At 38.5% G+C, this 20,906-nt stretch overlaps 1 protein-coding gene across 3 annotated transcripts in view; it reads left to right on the forward strand.

Annotated features, from left to right (window-relative positions):
* ARHGAP42 (Rho GTPase activating protein 42) overlaps nucleotides 1-20,906 on the forward strand; it is a gene marked incomplete at its 3' end in the record, with an annotated part of 295,173 nt that overhangs the window by 265,857 nt on the left and 8,410 nt on the right. For 2 of the 3 annotated variants that reach the window (XM_082626591.1, XM_082626592.1), the window contains 10 exons: nucleotides 1,764-1,826; nucleotides 2,769-2,843; nucleotides 3,481-3,565; nucleotides 4,169-4,227; nucleotides 6,949-7,054; nucleotides 11,630-11,789; nucleotides 12,991-13,135; nucleotides 14,403-14,783; nucleotides 15,164-15,320; nucleotides 17,257-17,319. In XM_082626591.1, coding sequence (XP_082482717.1) covers nucleotides 1,764-1,826; nucleotides 2,769-2,843; nucleotides 3,481-3,565; nucleotides 4,169-4,227; nucleotides 6,949-7,054; nucleotides 11,630-11,789; nucleotides 12,991-13,135; nucleotides 14,403-14,783; nucleotides 15,164-15,320; nucleotides 17,257-17,319 — 1,294 coding nt within the window. Of the gene's footprint in view, nucleotides 1-1,763; nucleotides 1,827-2,768; nucleotides 2,844-3,480; nucleotides 3,566-4,168; nucleotides 4,228-6,948; nucleotides 7,059-11,629; nucleotides 11,790-12,990; nucleotides 13,136-14,402; nucleotides 14,784-15,163; nucleotides 15,321-17,256; nucleotides 17,320-20,906 lie in introns of those variants that run through there. The other variant, XM_082626593.1, reaches the window with a different exon arrangement.

Raw genomic sequence — 20,906 nt, forward strand, 5'->3', positions numbered from 1 at the left:
ATATAATAAATATTCTACCAAGTCAGTACCTCTAGATTTTTTTAATATTTAAAACAATTTTATACAATTTTTAAAGGTTACTTTCCATTTACAAAATTATTACAAAATTTTGGCTATATTCCCCATTTTGTACAATACACACTTGAGCCTATCTTACATCCAATAGTTTTGTACCTCCCACTCCTCCCCCACTGGTAGCAACTAGTTTGTTCTCTATATCTGTGAGTCTGCTTCTTTTTTGTTATATTCACTAGTTTGTTGTATTTTTTAGATTCCACATATAAGTGATATCATACAGTATTTGTCTTTCTCTCTCTGACTTGTTCCACTTAGCATAATACCCAATTGCTGCTATTCTTTTTTATGTCTGAGTAGTATTCCATTGTGTGTATATATACCACATCTTCTTTATCCATTCATCTGCTGATGGACACTTAGGTTGTTTCCATATCTTGGCAATTGTAAATAATGCTGCAGTGAACATTGGGATACATGTACCTTTTTGAATTAATACTTTGGGTTTTTTTGGATATATACCCAGGAGTGGGATTGCTGAGTCATATGCTAGTTCTATTTTTAGTTTTTTGAGAAACCTCCATACTGTTCTCCACAGTGGCTGCACTAGTTTACATTCCTACCAACAGTATACAAGGATTTTCTTTTCTTTACATCCTTGGCAACAGTTGTTACTTGTGTTTTTGTTCTTTTGTTTTTTTGATGACAGCCATTCTGACAGGTATGGGGTGATATTGCATTGTAGTGCTTCTAGTTTTTTGATTTCTCATTTCTAATCTCAGATTTCTCAAACTTTTCAGTCAATTCAGTTTCAGTGATTTTCGTTGTCTAGGATTTCTTCCAAGTTTTTTGTCTTTCCTGGCACCTATTTTTTTAGCATAATTTTTTGATATATATTTTTTTGTCTGTGAATCTGTGTAGTTACATGGATGTATTTAATCTACCATCTTTAAATGGAAACCAGTTTTAATTTTTTATTGGTTTGAATTGTCTTCATATACTATGATTTGGGAATATTAAGAAATATAATATGTACACCACATCTGATGAAAAATTTTATTATAGTATCAAAAAATTTTTAAATTTTTCCTCTGAGTGTTATTTGGTATTTTTAAATCCTTTCTCTCTAAACAAGTAATCTAACTTGATCTGGCCCCCAAACCTTAAGAAAATTTGAAAAATCTAAAGAAAATCTGTCAAAAAGCAATGAAAATAAATTGCTGTTTCATAATGGAGGATCTTTCGGGGATTTTTAGCAGACTTACTAAGCATATTTTGAATTATTTTGAATATGATTCAAAATGCAATAGAATAGAACATTGAACTTGAATTCAGGAGACCTGAGTTAAAATGTGGCTCTAGATCTTAGAACAAAGAAAAGCAGTTTTCAGCAACTTGGTGAACCGTCTTAAGATTGCAAAGCTTTCTCTCTACCTCATAATGTTGTTTTGAGAATCTCATGGGAAAAAATATGTGAATAGCTATGTAATATAATTATTAATTATATCTAATAATATAATTATTATTAGATCTATGTTTCTAATGAAGTAAGTTGATATAAAAAACGTTGGTGAATGTGAACCTCCCTCCTTCACTTCTACTCCCAAATAAAAATTAATATGCTAACCAAAATATTTGATAAATTCAGTAACAACCCCTGTGCCATCAAGCCATGAAACTACAGAGCCAACTGAAGCAGGAATGCAAGTTCAACATAAACACTTAATATGATTTTCTTTTACTTTCAGTGTACTTAAATGAAGCAGGGTTCAACTTTGTGAGAAAATGCATTCAAGCTGTGGAAACGAGAGGTCAGTGTTGCCTGATGGGTACACTGTTACTGTTGTGTGGTCCCTTCTTACATAGAAACTGCTCAGAATAAGGATGTACTTAGTTATTAACAGGAGATTTATTTTAAGTAATATATAAATTATAAGTTATACAACCACATAAGTAACTGTACTTTGAACTTCAGTTTACCAAAATCATACTACAGACATACTTGTTTTTTAATGAATTTCCATAATATAGCCTCACTTTACTTCTTATTGATGGACTCTGTTGTTTTGTTTTTTTTTTTTTTTTCAAGCTTTAGGAAGGTAAGATTCCTAAGGAGCTTGAATTCAGCTCTCCTCTTTCCCTACATTATATCTCAGAGTGATTTTAGTCATTGTCACAATTTCAGCAGCTTTCCGCATTCTAGTTATGACCTCGGTCCTGAAGTCCTCTCCAGTTGCCTTTTACTTCCTGGAAAACTTGTCTACAGCAAAACCTCCTATTGGGCTTTGGAGTTCTTTAAACTTAGATTCAAATTTTGGTGCTGTCACTTAGAAGTTTTGAGAAGTTAAGTAGGTTCCCTAAAATCTCTGAATCTGTTTCCTCACCTTTAAAGTGAAGCTATCAATTCTATCAAACTGTTCAACATGCAGGACTCTGTGACTGAGGAAACAGAGTATGAGAAATACTGATCATCCCTTTCCATCTTGGATGCTTTTTTATATTCAAGTAGTGGTGAATAAGCAGGTGTACTTTGCTATTTTGAAGCTCTTCATAGACTTTCAAATCACTGTTCAATGTCTGCCCTAAGAAATATATGTCTGATGGGTGTTTCCAGGGTAGGTTTGCTGAAGTTAGACTGTAAAATTGGATGCATAGCTTTCAGATTTGTGTAAGCATATATCTGAGTTTTTAACATTCTGTACTTCAGAAGCTGTGTCTTAAGCCATTTTCTTGTGATTTTTCCTTCTCATTAGGCATCACCATTTTAGGTCTTTACCGAATAGGAGGAGTGAACTCCAAAGTTCAGAAACTCATGAATACCACATTTTGTAAGTTTTGGATGAAGCCAGTTACTTACTTAATTTTTGCATTCTTAAAGAAAATTCAAACCATAGGTTTCTTTGAGATCTAGATTATTGCTTATCTTTGAGTATTTTCAAGTCATATTTAAAATTAATATTTGTATTCAGCTTTTAATGTCCATTGTAATAGATGAACAATCAGAATTTGAGAAGGGGCCCTTTTTATAATATTGGACTTTTCCTCAAGTATGCTTTGATTAGCTAGAGGTACAATAAGATTTATGGATGCTGGGATTCAGATTGCCTGACTTGGAATCTTAACTGGGCCAGTTAAAAGCTTTGTGACCTTGGGTAATTTGCTTAACTTCTCTGTGCCTTCACCTCCTTATTTGTAAGCCTAATACATAGTAAGTGTGCTGTGATGTTAGCAATTAGCAAACATCTGATTTGAAAAACTATATTCCATAAGAAATCTTTGAGGTTCAGTGTCAGAGTGAGCTTTGCACCAACTCATGCAAACAACAATCCTAAAGTTAACTCCATTGGCATTCTAAGAAATACATGCCTCTCTCTGTGACCTACTTATGTTAGTATCCATTTTCTTAACTGTGTGAGTGACGTTTTGAATTGCATGGTTTAAACATCTTATTTTAATTCTTTTCAGCTCCCAAATCCCCTCCTGATATGGACATTGATATTGAACTGTGGGATAATAAGACAATAACAAGTGGGCTGAAAAACTACCTCAGGTGAGGGGGCTTAACTCTTGCCGCTGTGCTGTGGTTTCTCAGTCACCCTCTTGGGCAGTCACCACGGATCCCAGGGAGCGCCTGTTTCTTAGCTTCACTCCTTAGCACAGTTCCTTCACTTAAGGTGGAATAGCACAGGGTGGTAATGATTATGTTTCGTGTTCTGGAACTTATATGTGCTTGTTCAAGCAATACACTTAAAAGGCTGCAGTAATTTATGAATACTAAATAATAATTTGTTTCATGTTAGATTTGAATTCGGGTTTTCATGTATTTTTTTAAGACACCACAAGTTGAATTTGAAAAAAAAAAGTTTTAAACTATTGCCCCCATATCTGAGAGGGATTTTGTTCCTATGGTCCAATAGTTCTCACAAAGTTAAAAAAAAAAAAATTGTCTCCCAGCCTCCCATTTTAATACAGTGGTGGCAAGAAGTGCTCAGGGGCGTCGGTATCTTTGAGGTCTGCATTTTAGAACTACCTGTAGACTCCCTGCTAGGACTTCATCATACGCCTAATTACCCAGTTCTTAAAGAAGCACTGAAAGGTCAGGGGAAATCAGAAGATACTGCCGTTCTAAAATTTGCTTCATTCTCTGTTGTAGGTGCCTCGCAGAACCACTGATGACTTACAAATTTCACAAAGATTTTATTGTTGCTGTTAGTAAGTACATTTCCACTGGATGCATTATAAATGATGTGGTTTTATGCTGTATTAGAGGTGTAAGTTTAAACCTGCTAGTTAACATTTTCCTGTCTATTGCTTAAGAAACTGTCATTCTCATAGTTAATAATTTACAATATGGTTATAAGAAATCACAGAGTGAACTAAAATACTTTGTTACTTAATAAGACCTTATTGGGGTGGCGAGTATGATGTGATTAGAAAGAGCTGTGAGGAATTATTCGAATTACATTTTACTTGATTGGTGAGTGTCAGTTTCTTACAAGAGCAATTTCATGGTTAAATAAACAAGACCACAAATCTGTACAGTCAGTTGTGCCAGTGCTTCCACTATACACATACTCACATGCTGTGTTCCTAAATCTGGAGAAAGAGTCAGATATTTTTGGCAGGCAGCAAGCACCTTTTCTCTCTTTTTATATTTCTTGATGATGATCAGATATTTATGTTGTTTCTTTAGATCTGTGACTGCTATAATGTGATATGAATAGATAGGCTTAATTCAAAATTGGGGGGGAGGGGAAGGGGCCAGTGACAATCATGTAACCTGAGAAGTTAGAAGTGTGTACTTGTAAAACATTGGGCTCAAAGTGCCAGGTCGCCATCTGAGCCCATCACAACAAGTTGTAACAGTTAGGAGTTGGCATTTCATTGTTAGGATGTATGAGGTATGACTGTAACAAGAGTATTTTTCACAGTCTAAGAAAGAAATCAGCTGCATTAGTTTACCATACATTGTAATGTCACAGGAAATATTGTCTACTGACAGAAGTGTCAGGTAAAGCTGAATGATCTTGGTTTTCAGTCCAGTGTACATGACTGACCACATGATCTCATAAACATCTGTACTACTTAGCTTTCTCCTGAAAAAAAAAAAAAAAAGCTCTGCACTCTACATCCTCTTTATAGAAATCTGTCTTTGTAAGAAGAACAAGACCTTAGAAAATATATAATCCAACCTCATTTTATTAACTAGGAAATCAGGACCCAGAGCGGGCAGGTGACTTTGTCCAAGGACACTGGTAAATTCATAGCAATATCAAGACTACAAGCCAGCTTTTTTGACCCTTAACCTAGAACACTTTCTTACAAAAATTTAGTTTTATAGAAAACGGTGTTTGATCCACTTAGCTAGAATGGCTCAATGAGCTGGTTGTTCTGATGCAAACATTTGGTCACAACACTTTTTTTCTTCACTTCTGTGACAAATAATGATCATATTATTCACTACCATGATAATTAAAATGTGTCTTATGTATAAGAATTTATCTTTTGTCTGGGTCAAGGATCATAAAATTAGGTATTATTTGAGTTCAAGCAAGAGAAATCCAGCTCAGGAAAAAGGGGAGTTATTCAGAGACTAAGGGGAGTCCCTCAGAACTCCTTGGCAGAGGATGGGTCCTGCCTTCCATGGCCTGCAACCAGGAACCTCAGAGTGGGAAATAGATGTTTCTCTGCCCATCCTCCCAGCTCTTTTTGGAGGGTCTCTTATTTTTATTCTTTGCTGCATATCTGCCTCATTCTTATCTTTGCTTCCAGACAGATTTTTCTTGGCTTTCTGCCTGGTTTTACATGATGTGCCTTTCCATGTATCCAGCAGGCAGTTCAGTTTTGGTGTCTCCATTCCAACGCCTGGGAGAAACTTAATGTTTGGCCCAACCAAAGCCAGGCTCTTTCCTTACCTCATGTACAAATAGCTGTGCCCAGAAGAGATGAAGGTTCCAAAATATAAACCCTATGTGTTGGGCACTTTCTGAAGAAAGGGCTTGGCAGGGTGAGCAGTCAACCCAGAATCTGTTTATTATAGTAAGAGACTATTAAATAGATTCCTTGTTCTGAAGCACTAGAAGTTTCTCTAGAAGACTTGTCAACATCTTGGCTTTTGCCTTGTAGGCTAGACTTGCTTTAGATGATTTTTTGCTTTTCAGATTTACCATTATCAGTGTGGGCTTAAAAATCTACCAGGCCTTTGTTTGTGCAATAATCCTGACACCTCACAAAAATAACTCCCTGCCATCTTTGGATCTATAAAATTTGGAAAGGAATACCTGCTTCCTCTGGTTTGATGGAGTCACTTGGAGGTTTCAGTGTGTTAGAGTGTATTGTAGTGCCTGGCACATTAGGCCATTTGCAACAACTGCTGTGATCACTCACGTTGCTAAAGTTTTTTTTTTTTTTCGGTATGCGGGCCTCTCACTGTTGTGGCCTCTCCCATTGCGGAGCACAGGCTCCAGACGCGCAGGCCCAGCAGCAATGGCTCACGGGCCCAGCCGCTCCGCCACATGGGGGATCTTCCCAGACCGGGGCACGAACCTGTGTCCCCTTCATTGGCAGGCGGACTCTCAACCGCTGCACCACTAGGGAAGCCCCCAGCTAAAGGTTTTATTCTATCCTTGTGTAGCAAAACCCAAGGAGGAGATGAATTATGGTTGTATGGAAGTATACAGCTTAGGGGCTAAGAACACACGTCTGGATTAGATAGAACTGGGTTTGACTTCTCTACTTACTGATTGCAGACCATGGACAAATTACTCAACATCTCTAAGCCTTAGGAAATGATAGTGGTAATACTTACCATGTGAAGCAGTGCTTATAAGGCACAATGGGTGGAAGTGGTTATGATACTTTAATTACTAATGTTTATGTATGCATCTTAATACAATTAAAATTTGAACATTTGCAACCTTTTTTATGTTACAGAGTCTGATGACCAAAACTACCGGGTGGAGGCTGTACATGCATTGGTGCACAAATTGCCAGAGAAAAACAGAGAGATGCTGGACATCTTAATAAAGCACCTGGTCAAGTAATTCTCTGACTTATATTGTTCACTTAATTACTTGTTCATCTATTAAACTTAAGCATGTTCATGTCTTTTTAAAGGGTGTGATGGAGCTATAACCTTGCTATTATAATCAGAGTCCATTGAATGTGCTTAAAAAATGATGTGGCAGTTTGTTTTTAAGACACGTCTATACGTGTGTGTGTGTACCTGTGTATGTTTACGACATGCAAATAATTATATCCTTGCAACCATTATACTAATGATGGAAATTTTCATGTCAACTTAAAAATATATGAAGGGGTATATAGCTCTTTCCCAGTTCTTTTAGATGCATTGTAAGCCCAAAGTTTGAAGACCAGTTCTCTATTCTACTAGGGTCACCAGGTTGTACCAGGTCAAACTGCCACTTGAATGTTAGCTTCCTTCTCCAGATTCATAGTATCTGTCGGTCTCTGAAGATCTTTCTAACTCTGCTGTTAGTTCATCTATGTATTTAAAAATCTTGATAGATAGATATTGTATTAGTCAAGTTTCTCCAGAGAAACGGAGCTAATAGGATATTGTTTGTGTGTATGTGTATATATACACACATATATGCATATATGTATATATATACACATACACACACACATATGTATAAGAGAGAGCTTGATTGATTGCAAGGAATTGGCTAAACAATTGCAGAGGCTGATTTCAAGGCAGGCTGGAGACCCAGAGAATAGTTGATGTTGCAGCTTGAATCCAAGGCAGTCTGAGGCACAATTCCTTCTTCCTCAGGGACCTCAGTCTTTTTCTCTTAAGACCTTGAACTGATGTTGGATGAGGCCCACCCATGTTATGGACAGTTGTCTGCTTTACTCAAAGCCTACTGATTTTAAGGTTAATGTCATCTAAAAGTACTTTCACAGAAATATCTAGAATTATGTTTCACCAAATATCAGGGTACTGCAGCCTAGAAAATTTGACACGTAACTTTAGCCATCACAGATCTATCTTGATTCACACACACACACACACACACACACACACACACACATTTAATCAAGAAGTTTGTTAACCATGCTGCTGGAAACAAAAGTCCAAATTCAGGTTTTAGACTTACTTAAAAATTCCCTTATAGCCTCATTTACAAATAGGAACTTTTTTTGTCTTAATGAGTACCACGATTCACAATCAAATGATTAATCCTTCCTTGTTTGCTACAAGTAGTAACCCAATGTATCCTAATTTGAGCCATGCACATTTGAAACAGGGATGTACATTAATCAGTCTCATCTTAACTTGCAGACTTTGAGATAATATGAATTTACCGTCCTTGAAATAAGAAGAAAATCCACTAGGAATGACTTCATTTCAAGTTCATTTTTAACTATTGCCCATATCAACACCTCTTTTAGCTAATGAATAGGGACTCACTATCCTTGGTCAGAATTACATAGTCTTCGATTATGTTTTTGAGTTCTGTGACCTCTTCATGAAACTTATCCATACTGTATTTAGTGGGCATTCTCTTGCTGTATTCAAGCTAATTTTTTAGCAAAGCCTTTTAAAATGTACCTTTAAAGTTTCATGAGTTTCACATAAAATGTTTTTGCTTAATTATTCAGAATGTTAGATGAACACAAGTTTCACCTTTAATTATGAATGTGATACAGGAAATAGCAGAGAGAGAGTGTCTAGGCACTGAAGAGTACTTAAAATTCTTCAGCCCAACCTTCACCACCATTCCCGGCTCTTTCTTGAATCTGTAAAAAGTCAGTCTCCACTGTCTGAGCAGCAGCAGTAGAATGTGTGCCCACATCACCAATGACTTACTTAAGTAAACTAATAACACTCTTGGTCCCTGGCCAACTTATTGACTTACGAAAAGAGAATTTAAGATCAGTGACCTGGATTGGTCACTGGCCTAAAGGACCAATGACTGATTCCAAATCTCCATTAATTAGCTCTGAGACATGGTATAAATAATTGATGTATTTCTGAGAATACTTTATCTTTAAAACAAGGACATCTGTGGAATCTGCTTTGTACAAAAGTTGAGGGAATGAGTTCCAGAACTGGCTGAAATGTGGAATGATAAGGGTCTGTACTGACTGACTAGCTCAGCAGAAGGGAAATTCAATGAAGAGAAAATAGGTGATCAAAATATTTTATCTTCTGAACACCATAGTCATTAACTCTCCTTTTCAAAACAGACCAGTTTTTTTTTATGATTTCTAAATTTATTCCCAGTGAGCTTAATTCAGTCATATTCTAGGGTGCTTATGTTACCAGGAACTCTTACATTTTAGAGTACATCAAGAGTACCTAGAGTCAATTTAATTACAGGGAAGAATGTTATTTTAAGACCATATTTTATTCAATTTAACTCATTTTATTTAATTCTCTCAACACTGCTCTAAGGATTGTCATTCTTATACTTTATAGATGAGGGAACTGAAGCCTAGAGAGAGGTATTAAATAATGTGGCTGATTGCACCCAGCTTCCAAGTTGGAAGGACCCAAGCTTTAAATACAGACAGGCTCACTGTCTTTACAGATGACTTAGTAGACTCTCTAATACATATTAAGCAATTAATATGATATTTGGTTGTATAAAAAGGAAACTTGGAATGAAATTCTTATACTAACCAAGAACCTTCTTAGCTAGTGCTGTCTTGGGCACAAGGGGAAAATTCAGTCAGTGGGACAGTCAGCTCTTCCTGTCCTTTGCCAAAATTTGCATGGATAATCCAGAATCCTAGATTCCTCATAAAATTTTACTTTTGTTTCTAGAATGAAGTTAGTGTGCATACTCAATCAGATATAAACATTATCTTGTGTTCCTTCCTAGAACTTTATATTCTAACAATCTGGCTGGGAGTAAGATAGAAAAGGCAGTGGTTAACCTAGGAGACTGGTTAAATAAATGAGATTTCCTATTAATGCATCCAATTTCCAAATTAAATCAGTTAACTAGTCAAAGTCATTTTTGAGAGTTTACTGGGATTACTTTTCTAAGGTCAGTACTATCAGAGCCCTTTCATTTTATTTTCATTTTCAGGCCAGCACTGATGCTACCATATCTCCTTGTCTTACTGTTTGCCTAGCCCAGTGCTCAGCGCTAGGGAGGTACTTAGGGAAGTTTTGGATGGATGGTGGATGGTGGATGGATAGAAGGGAAGTAGGATGGAAACATGCCCTAACCAGTCATCTTATGTGGGGAGCACAGGGGTACTCTTGACTTGAAGTCAGGAAACCGGATTTGAAACAAAATCTCTGTTCCTAATTTTCTGTGACCTCAGGTACATCATTTTTACTTAAGGAGCTTCTTTTTGACAAATCTGTACAATAGAAAATAACTGACTTCCTGGGAGGATTAAGTACAATATTATCTATGAAAATGCCTGGCAGTAGGTTCTCAATATATGTTTAGTGAATCCGAATATAATTACAACCAGTCTACTCCTTTTCTCTACTTTAAAAAAAAAATTTTTATTGAAGTAATATAGTTGATTTACAATGTTGTGTTAATTACTGCTATACAGCACAGTTATTCAGTTATATATATATATATTTTTTTCCATTATGCTTTATCACAGGATATTGACTATAGTTCTCTGTGCTATACAGTAAGACCTTGTTGTTTATCCATTCTCTATATAAAAGCTTACATCTGCTAACCCCAACCTTCCACTCCATCCCTCCTCCAACCCCCTCCCCCTTGGCAACCACCAGTCTGTTCTCTATGTCCATGATTCTGTTTCTGTTTCATAGATAGTTTCATTTGTGTCATATTTTAGATTCCACATATAAGTGATATCATATGGTATTTTTCTTTCTCTTTCTGACTTACTTCACTTAGTATTGTAATTTCTAGTTGCATCCATGTTGCTTCAAATTGCATTGTTTCATTCATCTTTATGGCTGAGTAGTATTCCATTGTATGTATGTACCACATCTTTATCCATTCATCCATCAGTGGACATTTAGGTTGTTTCCATGTCTTGGCTATTGTGAATAATGCTGCTATGAACATAGGGGTTCATGTATCTTTTTGAATTATAGTTTTGTCTGGTTACATGCCCAGGAATGGGATTGCTGGATCATATGGTAATTCTACTTTTAGTTTTCTAAGGAAACGCCATACTGTTTTCCACAGTGGCTATACCAACTTACACTCCCACCCACAGTGTAGGAGGGTTCCCTTTTCTCCACACCCTCTCCAGCATTTGTTATCTGCAGGCTTTTTAATGATGGCCATTATGACTGACAACCAGTCTACTCTTAACCATCTGTTCTAAAAGAAGTATAGTACTGTAGGAAATACCAAAGAGCTGATAATCTCTCTAGGGTGATTGAACCCAATTTAGGAAATCAAGATTTTTTCCTTCAATAGATTAACCTTTGTAATTATGTTTTACTTTGGCCAGTGTTAACTTTTTACATCTTTTTAGACTATACCCACTAATGCCAGTTGGGAGTAGCTGAACCTGACTATTTGGGAAAGTTAGCCTGTAATGGCATGTTTATACTTTATGCCATAAGTTTAGTGGATGAGAACATTTAATAATTATTAAACATATAACTTAAATATTTTGTTCCTCTTATTTGCAGAGTGTCACTACATAGCCAGCAAAATCTCATGACTGTCTCAAACCTTGGTGTCATATTTGGTCCGACTCTAATGAGAGCACAGGAAGAAACTGTGGCTGCCATGATGAATATTAAATTTCAGAATATTGTGGTTGAAATTCTGATAGAGCACTATGAAAAGGTAGACTGAATTTTCATGTGAAAGTATAAAATTTTATCTGGCTTCTAAGAAGAAATTTTGCATTTGTATCATCTTTGATCCTCACATTGTGATCTCAGATTCCTATTTGGTGTCAGTCTTGTAAATTTTGAATAAATTACTTCTTCATGAGGACTTTGATTTTCTTTTTTCCTTGTTCAGTTTTTAAGTGCTTCTCAAAATCCTCTAAGTAAATGATTTCCTTTCTTTTGACATTATTTACTTGTCAAGATTTTCTTCTTTAGTATTTATATAATTAGTTTTTTACTCATACTCAGAAAATAGAATCATTTTGCGGTTAAGTCTATTTTAACTTTTTTAAGCTTTTTGGAGTTAGACTCTCCTTATACAGCAGATCTAATATTTTAGATAAAACAAAAGAAATAATCAGGAAACAGTCTTGAAACTCTCTATATCCAATCCCTAAGGAGGCTTTCTTTAAAAGAGTGAGATCTTAGAATAACTATAAAAGTGAGAAATTGGGAGAGCCAAGTTGATTGGATTATTAAGCAAACTCAGCCATTGAAGGTCTAAACATTGTGATCCATTTATGTCTGATCTTGTCCTTGTGAGAGGATGGCAGCACCTCTCTCCTTCCCCAGTTCCTTTCTAGTGCCTGTAGAAGGATATCCTTGGTACCTAGCTAAGACTGTAAGTGCTCTTAAAACCCAAGAGTGCATGGCTGCATCCTATAGCTGTGCTCAGACCTCTGCCTGCAGCTTGTCATATTCTTGACACTTCAGGGCCAACAGCATGCCAGCACCTTCTCCTGAGAAGCAAGGGGCTGCTCAGCTGGGGAATGGTACAAAACGAGCCTCTTCCCCTCAGGTTATGTTCAGCATGAAGGTGAAAGAAAATATCATAGTAAAAAGAATCAGTGTGTCTTGACATAGACTTTTGTTAATATTTGACACATTTCTTAAAATTATCGGAAAATTTGAATTTCACTGTTGGGGAATGGGGAAGAATAAAAAAGAAAACCCAGAGGAAGCATTACTCAGTGTAAATGGAAAAGTTATAAACGCTCTAGGATATTTATTTTTTGTATCAAGCATCTCTTTCCATGTAATTGATGAAGTAACGTATAGTTCTAAGATTATTTAATAGCTCTCAAAGCCAATTTTATGACGAAAATGTCAATTTCACCTTTGTATTGACCTCGGTCCATTTTTCTTCTACTTAGATTTTTCATACTGCCCCAGACCCAAGCATCCCTCTTCCTCAGCCTCAGTCTCGATCTGGATCCCGAAGGACACGTGCAATCTGCCTTTCCACAGGCTCCCGGAAGCCCAGAGGGAGGTATACCCCGTGCTTGGCAGAACCCGATAGTAAGTGTACTGGCCTCAGGGAGATACCTTCTTCATTAATTCGGCTTTATCACAGCTTATTAGTATTTAGGTAGAAATAGAAGATATTCTTACTGGTGCTGCTGTCCCAACACCTGCCCCCCCACCCACCACATTACATAGTCTCTGTCAGTGTAGTTGGAAGGTACCTTGGACAAGCAAATTCATTCCTGATAGAAAGGGAAAAAATAGTTTGCGCAATGCCCTTTTTCTCTGTAACAGTGATTAAGTACATCGGGTGCTACTTCGTAGCAGGTTTTGTCCTATTGTCAAAGTCATAGAGAAGAAAGCAAGAGAAAGGCTGGCTGAGGCAGTCATTTTCTTTCTTCCTTTCACATTATGTTCTTAAATCATCATCTCTTGGGTATCAAAGGGTCTGAAACAGAGAGAAAAGAAATAAAAAGAGAATCTACACCACACATTATCGCTAACTTACTATTCTGAGCCAAGCCCCACCATAAGGTGGGTGGCAGCTTGAGCCCAAAGCATGTGTTAAACTGTGGCCATTTTCATTTTATTTTCGACTCCCAACCCTCTCCCCACACTCCCAATTTTCCCCACAATCAGTGTTTAATTTTTAATTTAGATCTACTATTTGAATACTTTATTACAGTTTCTCTGATTTTTTTCTTATACCGTACTTGTAGAAACATTAAAAAATACAGCCAGTTAAAATAGCCAGTTTTCTTATGTTGCTACATTCTTAGCAGAAAGAGGAGAAAAATCCTTTCTTTAAAAATTTTGAGGAGCTTATAACTTGCAGCTGACTGTTAATGGTGCCTTTGAATGAAGGAGGACTCAGATACCATTGTAACTCAGAATCACCTAAGATCAGAAAAGTAAAAGAAGGCAGACATATGTCTCAGCATTTCCCCCTTCCATTGATTTCTTTAATATCATCAAGAAATTTTATTTTTCATACCTGTGAGTCCTGTTTCAGAAGCAAATTTTGTCTGAATTCAGGTCAGCCCACTAATGCTTCAAGAAATAACATTATCTCATACGGGCAGGGCACATATAAAAGCTCCCTTGAATAGTATTGAAAAAAGTGTTCACCAAGTTCAAATGCATATTTTAAAGCCTTTCTCCAGAACTGAGGAACAGTCCTCCATAGCACGTAAAGGCCTATCACTTCAGTGGGGTCAGGTGGCCACGGAGCACATGAGAGCTGGAGAACAGAAGGGTTTGGGGGTGCCGGTTTCAACAGAGAGCCACTGTTCTTTTCTCTCCCACCCCTGCCCCTGCTCAGGTGACTCCTATAGCAGCAGCCCGGACAGCACACCCATGGGGAGCATTGAGTCACTTTCCTCTCACTCCTCTGAACAAAACAGCACGACAAAGTCCGCTTCCTGCCCTCCCAGGGAGAAATCTGGAGGGATTCCTTGGATTGCATCCCCATCACCTTCCAATGGACAGAAAAGTCTTGGTCTCTGGATGACTAGTCCTGAGTCAAGTTCTAGAGAAGATGCAACCAAAACAGATGCAGAATCAGATTGCCAGAGTGTCACTTCGGTCGCTAGCCCAGGGGATGTGTCCCCACCCATAGACCTGACCAAGAAAGGGCCTTATGGGCTTTCAGGACTGAAAAGAGCCTCAGCTTCCTCTCTCAGATCCATCTCTGCAGCGGAAGGTAAGCCAGCATAGAGCCTGTGCAGGATGTCGTTGTCCCTGTGTCACCTGCTGGATTGTTCAGCATGGTTAAGGAGGGACAAATTAATAGTGAAGGGAGACAGACAATGCTTAACTGCTTTGTTCCTGAGCTCGGATTTTTAAAACTCCTGTATGCTGTGATATTTTCCCTGGATCTTTCCACCTCTGTGAGGTGACGTCTTTGTAATTACGGTAGACTGTGATCTCCCAGAGTGATGGGCTGCTGTGCTCAGAGAACATTCCGTCCCTTCTCATTTGGGCTCAGGGAAAAATGCCTCCTTTTGTTATGCGCATGGACTGTGTTATGGCTCTTATTTTGTCTAATAGCACCTTGCCTTTTTTCTTGGGCTTTCTCTTTAGGAAACAAGAGCTACAGTGGATCCATTCAAAGCTTAACTTCCATAGGTTCCAAAGAGACGCCCAAAGCCCCGCCAAACCCAGACCTGCCTCCCAAAATGTGCAGGAAGTTAAGGCTAGACGCTGCCTCCAGCAATGGTTACCAGCGACCTGGCTCCGTGTAAGTGAGAGAGCCTTTGTTTGCTATTTGCTGTGCCTCCCAGGGGTATACAGGGGCTGAGTGTGTGCAAAAGAACCCTTAGGGTTCCCACAGCCAAATGCTCATCTGTGGAGTGGGTGCCATCAACTTCTGCAGGACCCTGTCCTCTTTTGCAAGTGATGTGAAAGTTAGTACGCTTAGGATAGACATATAAAATCTCATGGGGAAACTCTTCAGGCACTTTCCTTAGAAGCAGAGCTATGGCTTAATTTAAAGACATGAAAACAGATGTATAATATAGTGGTTTGGGGTTTTGAAACCTAGACGCCTTCCTGTAAAAGCTAAACATCCACCACTCAGCTGTGGGGACTGCCCATATGCTTGGTCCTCCCTCTCTTTGTTAGAAATATAGCTGCTTTCTATCTGGTGAGGGTTGGTTTTCTCTCCTCTCCATCATATGTCTCCCCTACCTGCGTACTCACTGATTTAAACAACTCCGAGAGAACAGGGAACATGAAAGGTAAGAGGGAGTGCTTCTAATTGAAAGGAATGACCCAGAGGTGTAAAGGCCGAGAGGGTAGGGTGTATAGATGAGAACAGAAAGGGGGCAAAGAGGAGAAAATGAGAAACTGGAAAAGCAAGTAAGAGAATCCAAAGAGGAAAGTTTTTCTCCCTTTCATTTTATTTTGCTGACTTTTGCTGAGCTTTTCCAAATGCTGTATGAGCTATTACTGAGCATCCTTGCATATTGTTATTTCTTTTAAGGTCCACAGTATCCTTCTGCAGTAGGTAGTATAAATCTTGTTTTAGAGATAATTAGAACTAATATTGGAAAGTTAAGGTCCACACACACTCAGCTAGTAAGTGGCAGAGCTGGGATTGTAACCCAGGGTTCTCCAACTTGAGTCTGTGCTATTTCTCTTATGCCATGCCCATCCCTTTCTTTGACAAGAACCTTTGGTTTCAGAGTGCGTTTCATATATGTTATCTCTCATGTTCAGAAATCCAGCTACCACAATATAGGCAGATATATTTGTAACTCTGTCTGCTCTAGTTCTGGTGTGTATAGTTCTAGCCCTTAAGGGAAATTAAATTTTAAGCCAAATATGTCAAGGAAAATGGGAGAATATAAACTCTATCCTTTTTGGGGGAAAGAGAAGAGCTTCTGTTTTGTGACTTTTACTGGTAAAGTAGAAATTAAAATGTAGAGACTGTATGTTCTGTATTAGGTGTAAAATGATCCTTCAGATTATCAAATGGCTCAGCTCTGGGAAAAAAGTTTGTCATTTAAAGAAATAAGATAGTTTTTAAATATCTAGTTTAAAAAATCATTCAAAGAATTTTATATTCTCTTCTAGTAAATATAGGAATTTTTCTAATTATCTAGGTTACCTTAGTTTTAGTTCTTTTCACTCTCTACCCAATAGTCTCACTTTTCAAATAGATGCCTTTTCCTCATCATGATTTGAAACAAATTTATTTATTGGTCATATTTTCAGAGTTCTCTCTTTTCACTTTATAGGAACTGTGTTCAAATATTTTAAAAATACATGAAACAATTTTAGAATTAGTTTTGTCTTAGCTATCAGAACACAAAACAGTTCTTCTTTTGTCTTGTTCATGTGACTCTTCCCTTGTGACTCCACGGGAGTCAATAAAAAAGTGTTCCTTTTTTTCTGCTCCCAGGGTTTTCTCAGGTACAAAAAATGCAGGCACTAAGATCCCCAGAGGAAGTAGCTATAGGTTTATTACTGTCTGATACTCGGTGAGCTAGAGACTAGATCTAAAAATTTCTTCTACATTAAAGCTTAAAACAATTAAAATTCAAATCAAATTTTGGGGACAAATGTTAGCTAATTTTTCTGTTTGGGTTAACTGATAACCCTGAATTTCGCTTTGAGCTACATGATTTTCTAATGGATTTTAATGAAACTTGTATTTTAAAATTATTTTTCAGTGTGGCAGCAAAGGCCCAACTGTTTGAAAACGTTGGTTCACTTAAGTCAGTTTCTTCTGGGCGGTAAGTTCTCAAAACTCTTCAAGTAAAAAACATAAAATAGTGGTGACATTGTTGCCTTGTGTTGACATGGCAGGTCATCTTTGACAGCTCTGCCCCTCAGGTCTGCAGATGGTCAAATCCACCTCTGCCGTCTTGTCTTCACGGGGAATCATGACCATATACAGCATTTAGCATGTCAAAATGTTACAGCGGTGCCTTGTTCCTAAAACCTTCACAAAGGAAGGGTTTTAAACAAAGAGGTTTTCTGAAAGACACAAGTTGCCGTAACCCTTTGCATACCAAAGACTTCTTTGATAACAGTTTGTAGAAATTTTTCAAATGTGTATTTTTGACTTGTAAAAGTTGATAGAACTTTTTTTCTGGAAGAAGCTTCATGAACATGCATTAAAGACTGTGCTTATTCTTAATGGCCACTATGGTGCTGTAGAGCTGATTGCCCCAGGCGGCTCTGGTGTTTGAGTGCAGTACTTCATTCAGGGTTTCCAGATTTTACCTTCTGCTCCATTGTTAAAAGGACAAGAATTGTTATATCTTGCTGCTCTTCATGTGCTTGCTTCTAAGGTACCTGCTTCCTCTTCTCTCAGTCCAAATTGATTCTTCTCATCTGCAGTGGACTTTGGGTTTTAATTTTGAATATGTCTAAACTAATGGAATTTCTTAGTATTTTGCTATTTGTCATTTTTTTCTTTTTCTTTTTCTTTTTTTATGATCAGCAACTAGTACAGGTTGGAAGTATTCAGTGAATGCTTGTTGAAAGAGAATATAAGTGAGAACACTTGAAGGACAAACATTGATTTTTTTTTTTTTTTTGGATGTACTGAGGAAATTTTGAGCTTCCCATATCCAGCTAATTGAGGCTGTGAAAGAAAGGAATCACATATAATTGAAGTATTACCATGTAGTTCTTTTAGAAGTTATTCAACCATAGAACTTTTATTGACCATGTAAAAAAAAGTATGTGAACTTTCTCAGCAAACATTTTTTAAGCACCTACACAATATTGGGCTTTGTCCTAGTTACTAGCGATAACAGTAACCTTCAAACTCTGTTTTTTTCCAAAGCTTAGCAAGGGTGCTCCTATGTTAGTGTTTTTTAACTCCACAGAGTAGAGCCGCTTTGGTATCTTACTAGGATGATGGTCAGTGCCTTGCATTTATACAGCAAATCCCAGTGTACTTGCATGTACCTTACCTCTGTCTGTAACATCTTCACCTTCTTCCTTTTTATGAAGGCATGGTGAAAACTAAGCACTGTGCATGTCAGAGCAAACATGATCTCTCTGAGACTGTCACTACTGTTAGGCCTTAGTGTAAGGGATTTAACCTTGCTACTTCTGTCTGTCTTGCTAAATGATTGAATTGATCCACTAGATGGAGCCCTTTTATTAGGAAGCTCTAAACAATCTTAAGAACTCAAGTACTGGAATCAGAGATAATCTTTTAAGACCTTTAAGACAGCAAGATATTAATGAAGTAAATCAGAATATGACAGTAAATTAATTACTCTGTTATACAGTAAGCTTACTCAGATGTTCAACAATCAACCTGTGCATTTGCAATATGCTTTTACATTCCAAATACTCTAAATCCACTTCTAATAGTTGTCAGCATAAACTTAGAGCTCACTCAATGATACATTGAAGGTTAAGTCTTCTCTGTCAGTCAGTGCGCAGCACTTGTGGACAGTGTCATAACTTTTCACCTGCCCTTTTATTTTGCTTAACTTTGTCTGCCTTTATCAGTTTAGGTAAAACAGTTACCTGTTGCGGTCTTCAAGGGGTGGTCTTATGTGGGAATGTCCCCATACAGACTGTGTTTGCCCAATGACTTTGGTGAAAGAGCTGGATTTGATATAGATGCAAGTCACATCTTTTCTCAGGCTGTGCAGACAGCTGTCACCTTGGTAGGGGGTGTGGCTGGTGCTGGAGGGACTAGAGCCTCCACAGGACGTGAGGCATGGCTTTGCCTCTGCTTAGCGACTGTCACTGTCCTACCAGGGACAGGGTCTGATTCCACGTTGCTGGAGCAGAAGCCCTGAAGGTATGGCCTGAACTGGCTCTGTTCCCTTTAAGTGTGTGTTTTTCCCTCTCCCTGCACCAGGACCCTTGCCCCAGAGGGGGAAGTGCTAAAGCAGGTGGGGCCCATGCAGGCTCTCAGCTCATCTCAGCTGCAGACAGAGGTCCGATGCACTGCCTGTGCAGGTGCCCATGGCTCTGCTCAGACACAGCCTCCGGTGCAAGTCACCTTCATGCCTCACAGCCAATCACTGTCCCGACCTCTGCTGCCCCTACCATGTCATAGAACTGTTCCGCAAGGCAGGCAGGATGCACACGGACTCTCTGTGTGTATGGGGGGCCACCACACACACACAGAGCGTGGAGTAGCCACCGTCAGAGATCTGGGTCGCTTCTGCTGCACTGCTTGAGTAAATGCCACCAATGGCTGCCACTGCCCCACCCAGGCTCTGCCCTGGCACCGGGTCACCTCTGCATCCCACAGTCAAGTCTTCTCCCTAGTCCTTGTTGTCCCAGGTCCAGTGCTGCACTGTGATGTGGAGTCTGTGGGGCTGGAGCATTGGCTGGGATTGAGCTGGGGTGCATGTGGTGAGGCAGCTGCCAGAAACCCAGCAGCCACTAGGATCGACCTCTCTCCGCCCTGCCAGGGGAAAAGCCAGTGTGCATGTGCTCTTCCCAAGAGGAATCCACGCTTCCCACAGCCCTCCTGTTGGTACCACTGGTCCTCCAACCAGCCAAGGGCACTTTTCTCCCCCACATAGGCCCTCAGGACTGGGGCACCCAACCTGGGGCTTGTATCGCTCACTTCCCAGGATAGGTCTCTGCCTGTCTAATCTCTCTTTTCCTCTGAGTTCCCTCCCAGGGGTACAGATCCTGACCCAAATGCTTCTCTTCCCTTCCTACTCAATTCCATGTGTATCTTTCTTGGTTGTACAGGAGTCCTCCTGCCAGTTTCCAATTCATTTTCAGTGAGAATTGTTCCACATGTAGATGTATTTTGGATGCGTTCATGGGTGGAGGTGAGGTCCATGTTCTCTTACTCTGCCATCTTGGTCAGAATTCTGGGAAGTCCATTTTCTTTATCTATAAAATGAAGGTCACAATTCTGTTTCCGACAAATTGTTGTCAGTGTACAAAGTGATGTATTTGAAGTACATGGTAAATTCTCCATAGACGGTCTCTACAATAATAACTAATATTGTTATAATTATTATTATTGAAACTGCTTGCTTAAGATCGTCAAGCCTCTAATTAATATGTGTTTGGTACTTGAACATTAACTCTTAACAGTCATTTGAAATCCTTTTGTACCATTGAATACAACTAAACAACAGAAGTTGAGGGTATTTCCCTTACTAACCTCCTACAATGCATATTTTGCTTTCCTTCTAGGGAACTTAGGATACTCTTGAATTGGACCTTGAAGAATGATAGAACTGTTAGTGGGTGGTAGAGAGACTAGCCACATTTGAGAAAGAGACCAGTTGGGAGATTTTAGTGGATAGTCTTGAGCAACAGAAAAATAACACCTCTGGATTCACTGCAGCCTCTGAGAGTCATTGAGCAAAGAGGT

This window comes from Mesoplodon mirus (assembly GCF_964341445.2).
Source record: "Mesoplodon mirus genome assembly, chromosome: 7".
Taxonomy (NCBI): domain Eukaryota; kingdom Metazoa; phylum Chordata; class Mammalia; order Artiodactyla; family Ziphiidae; genus Mesoplodon; species Mesoplodon mirus.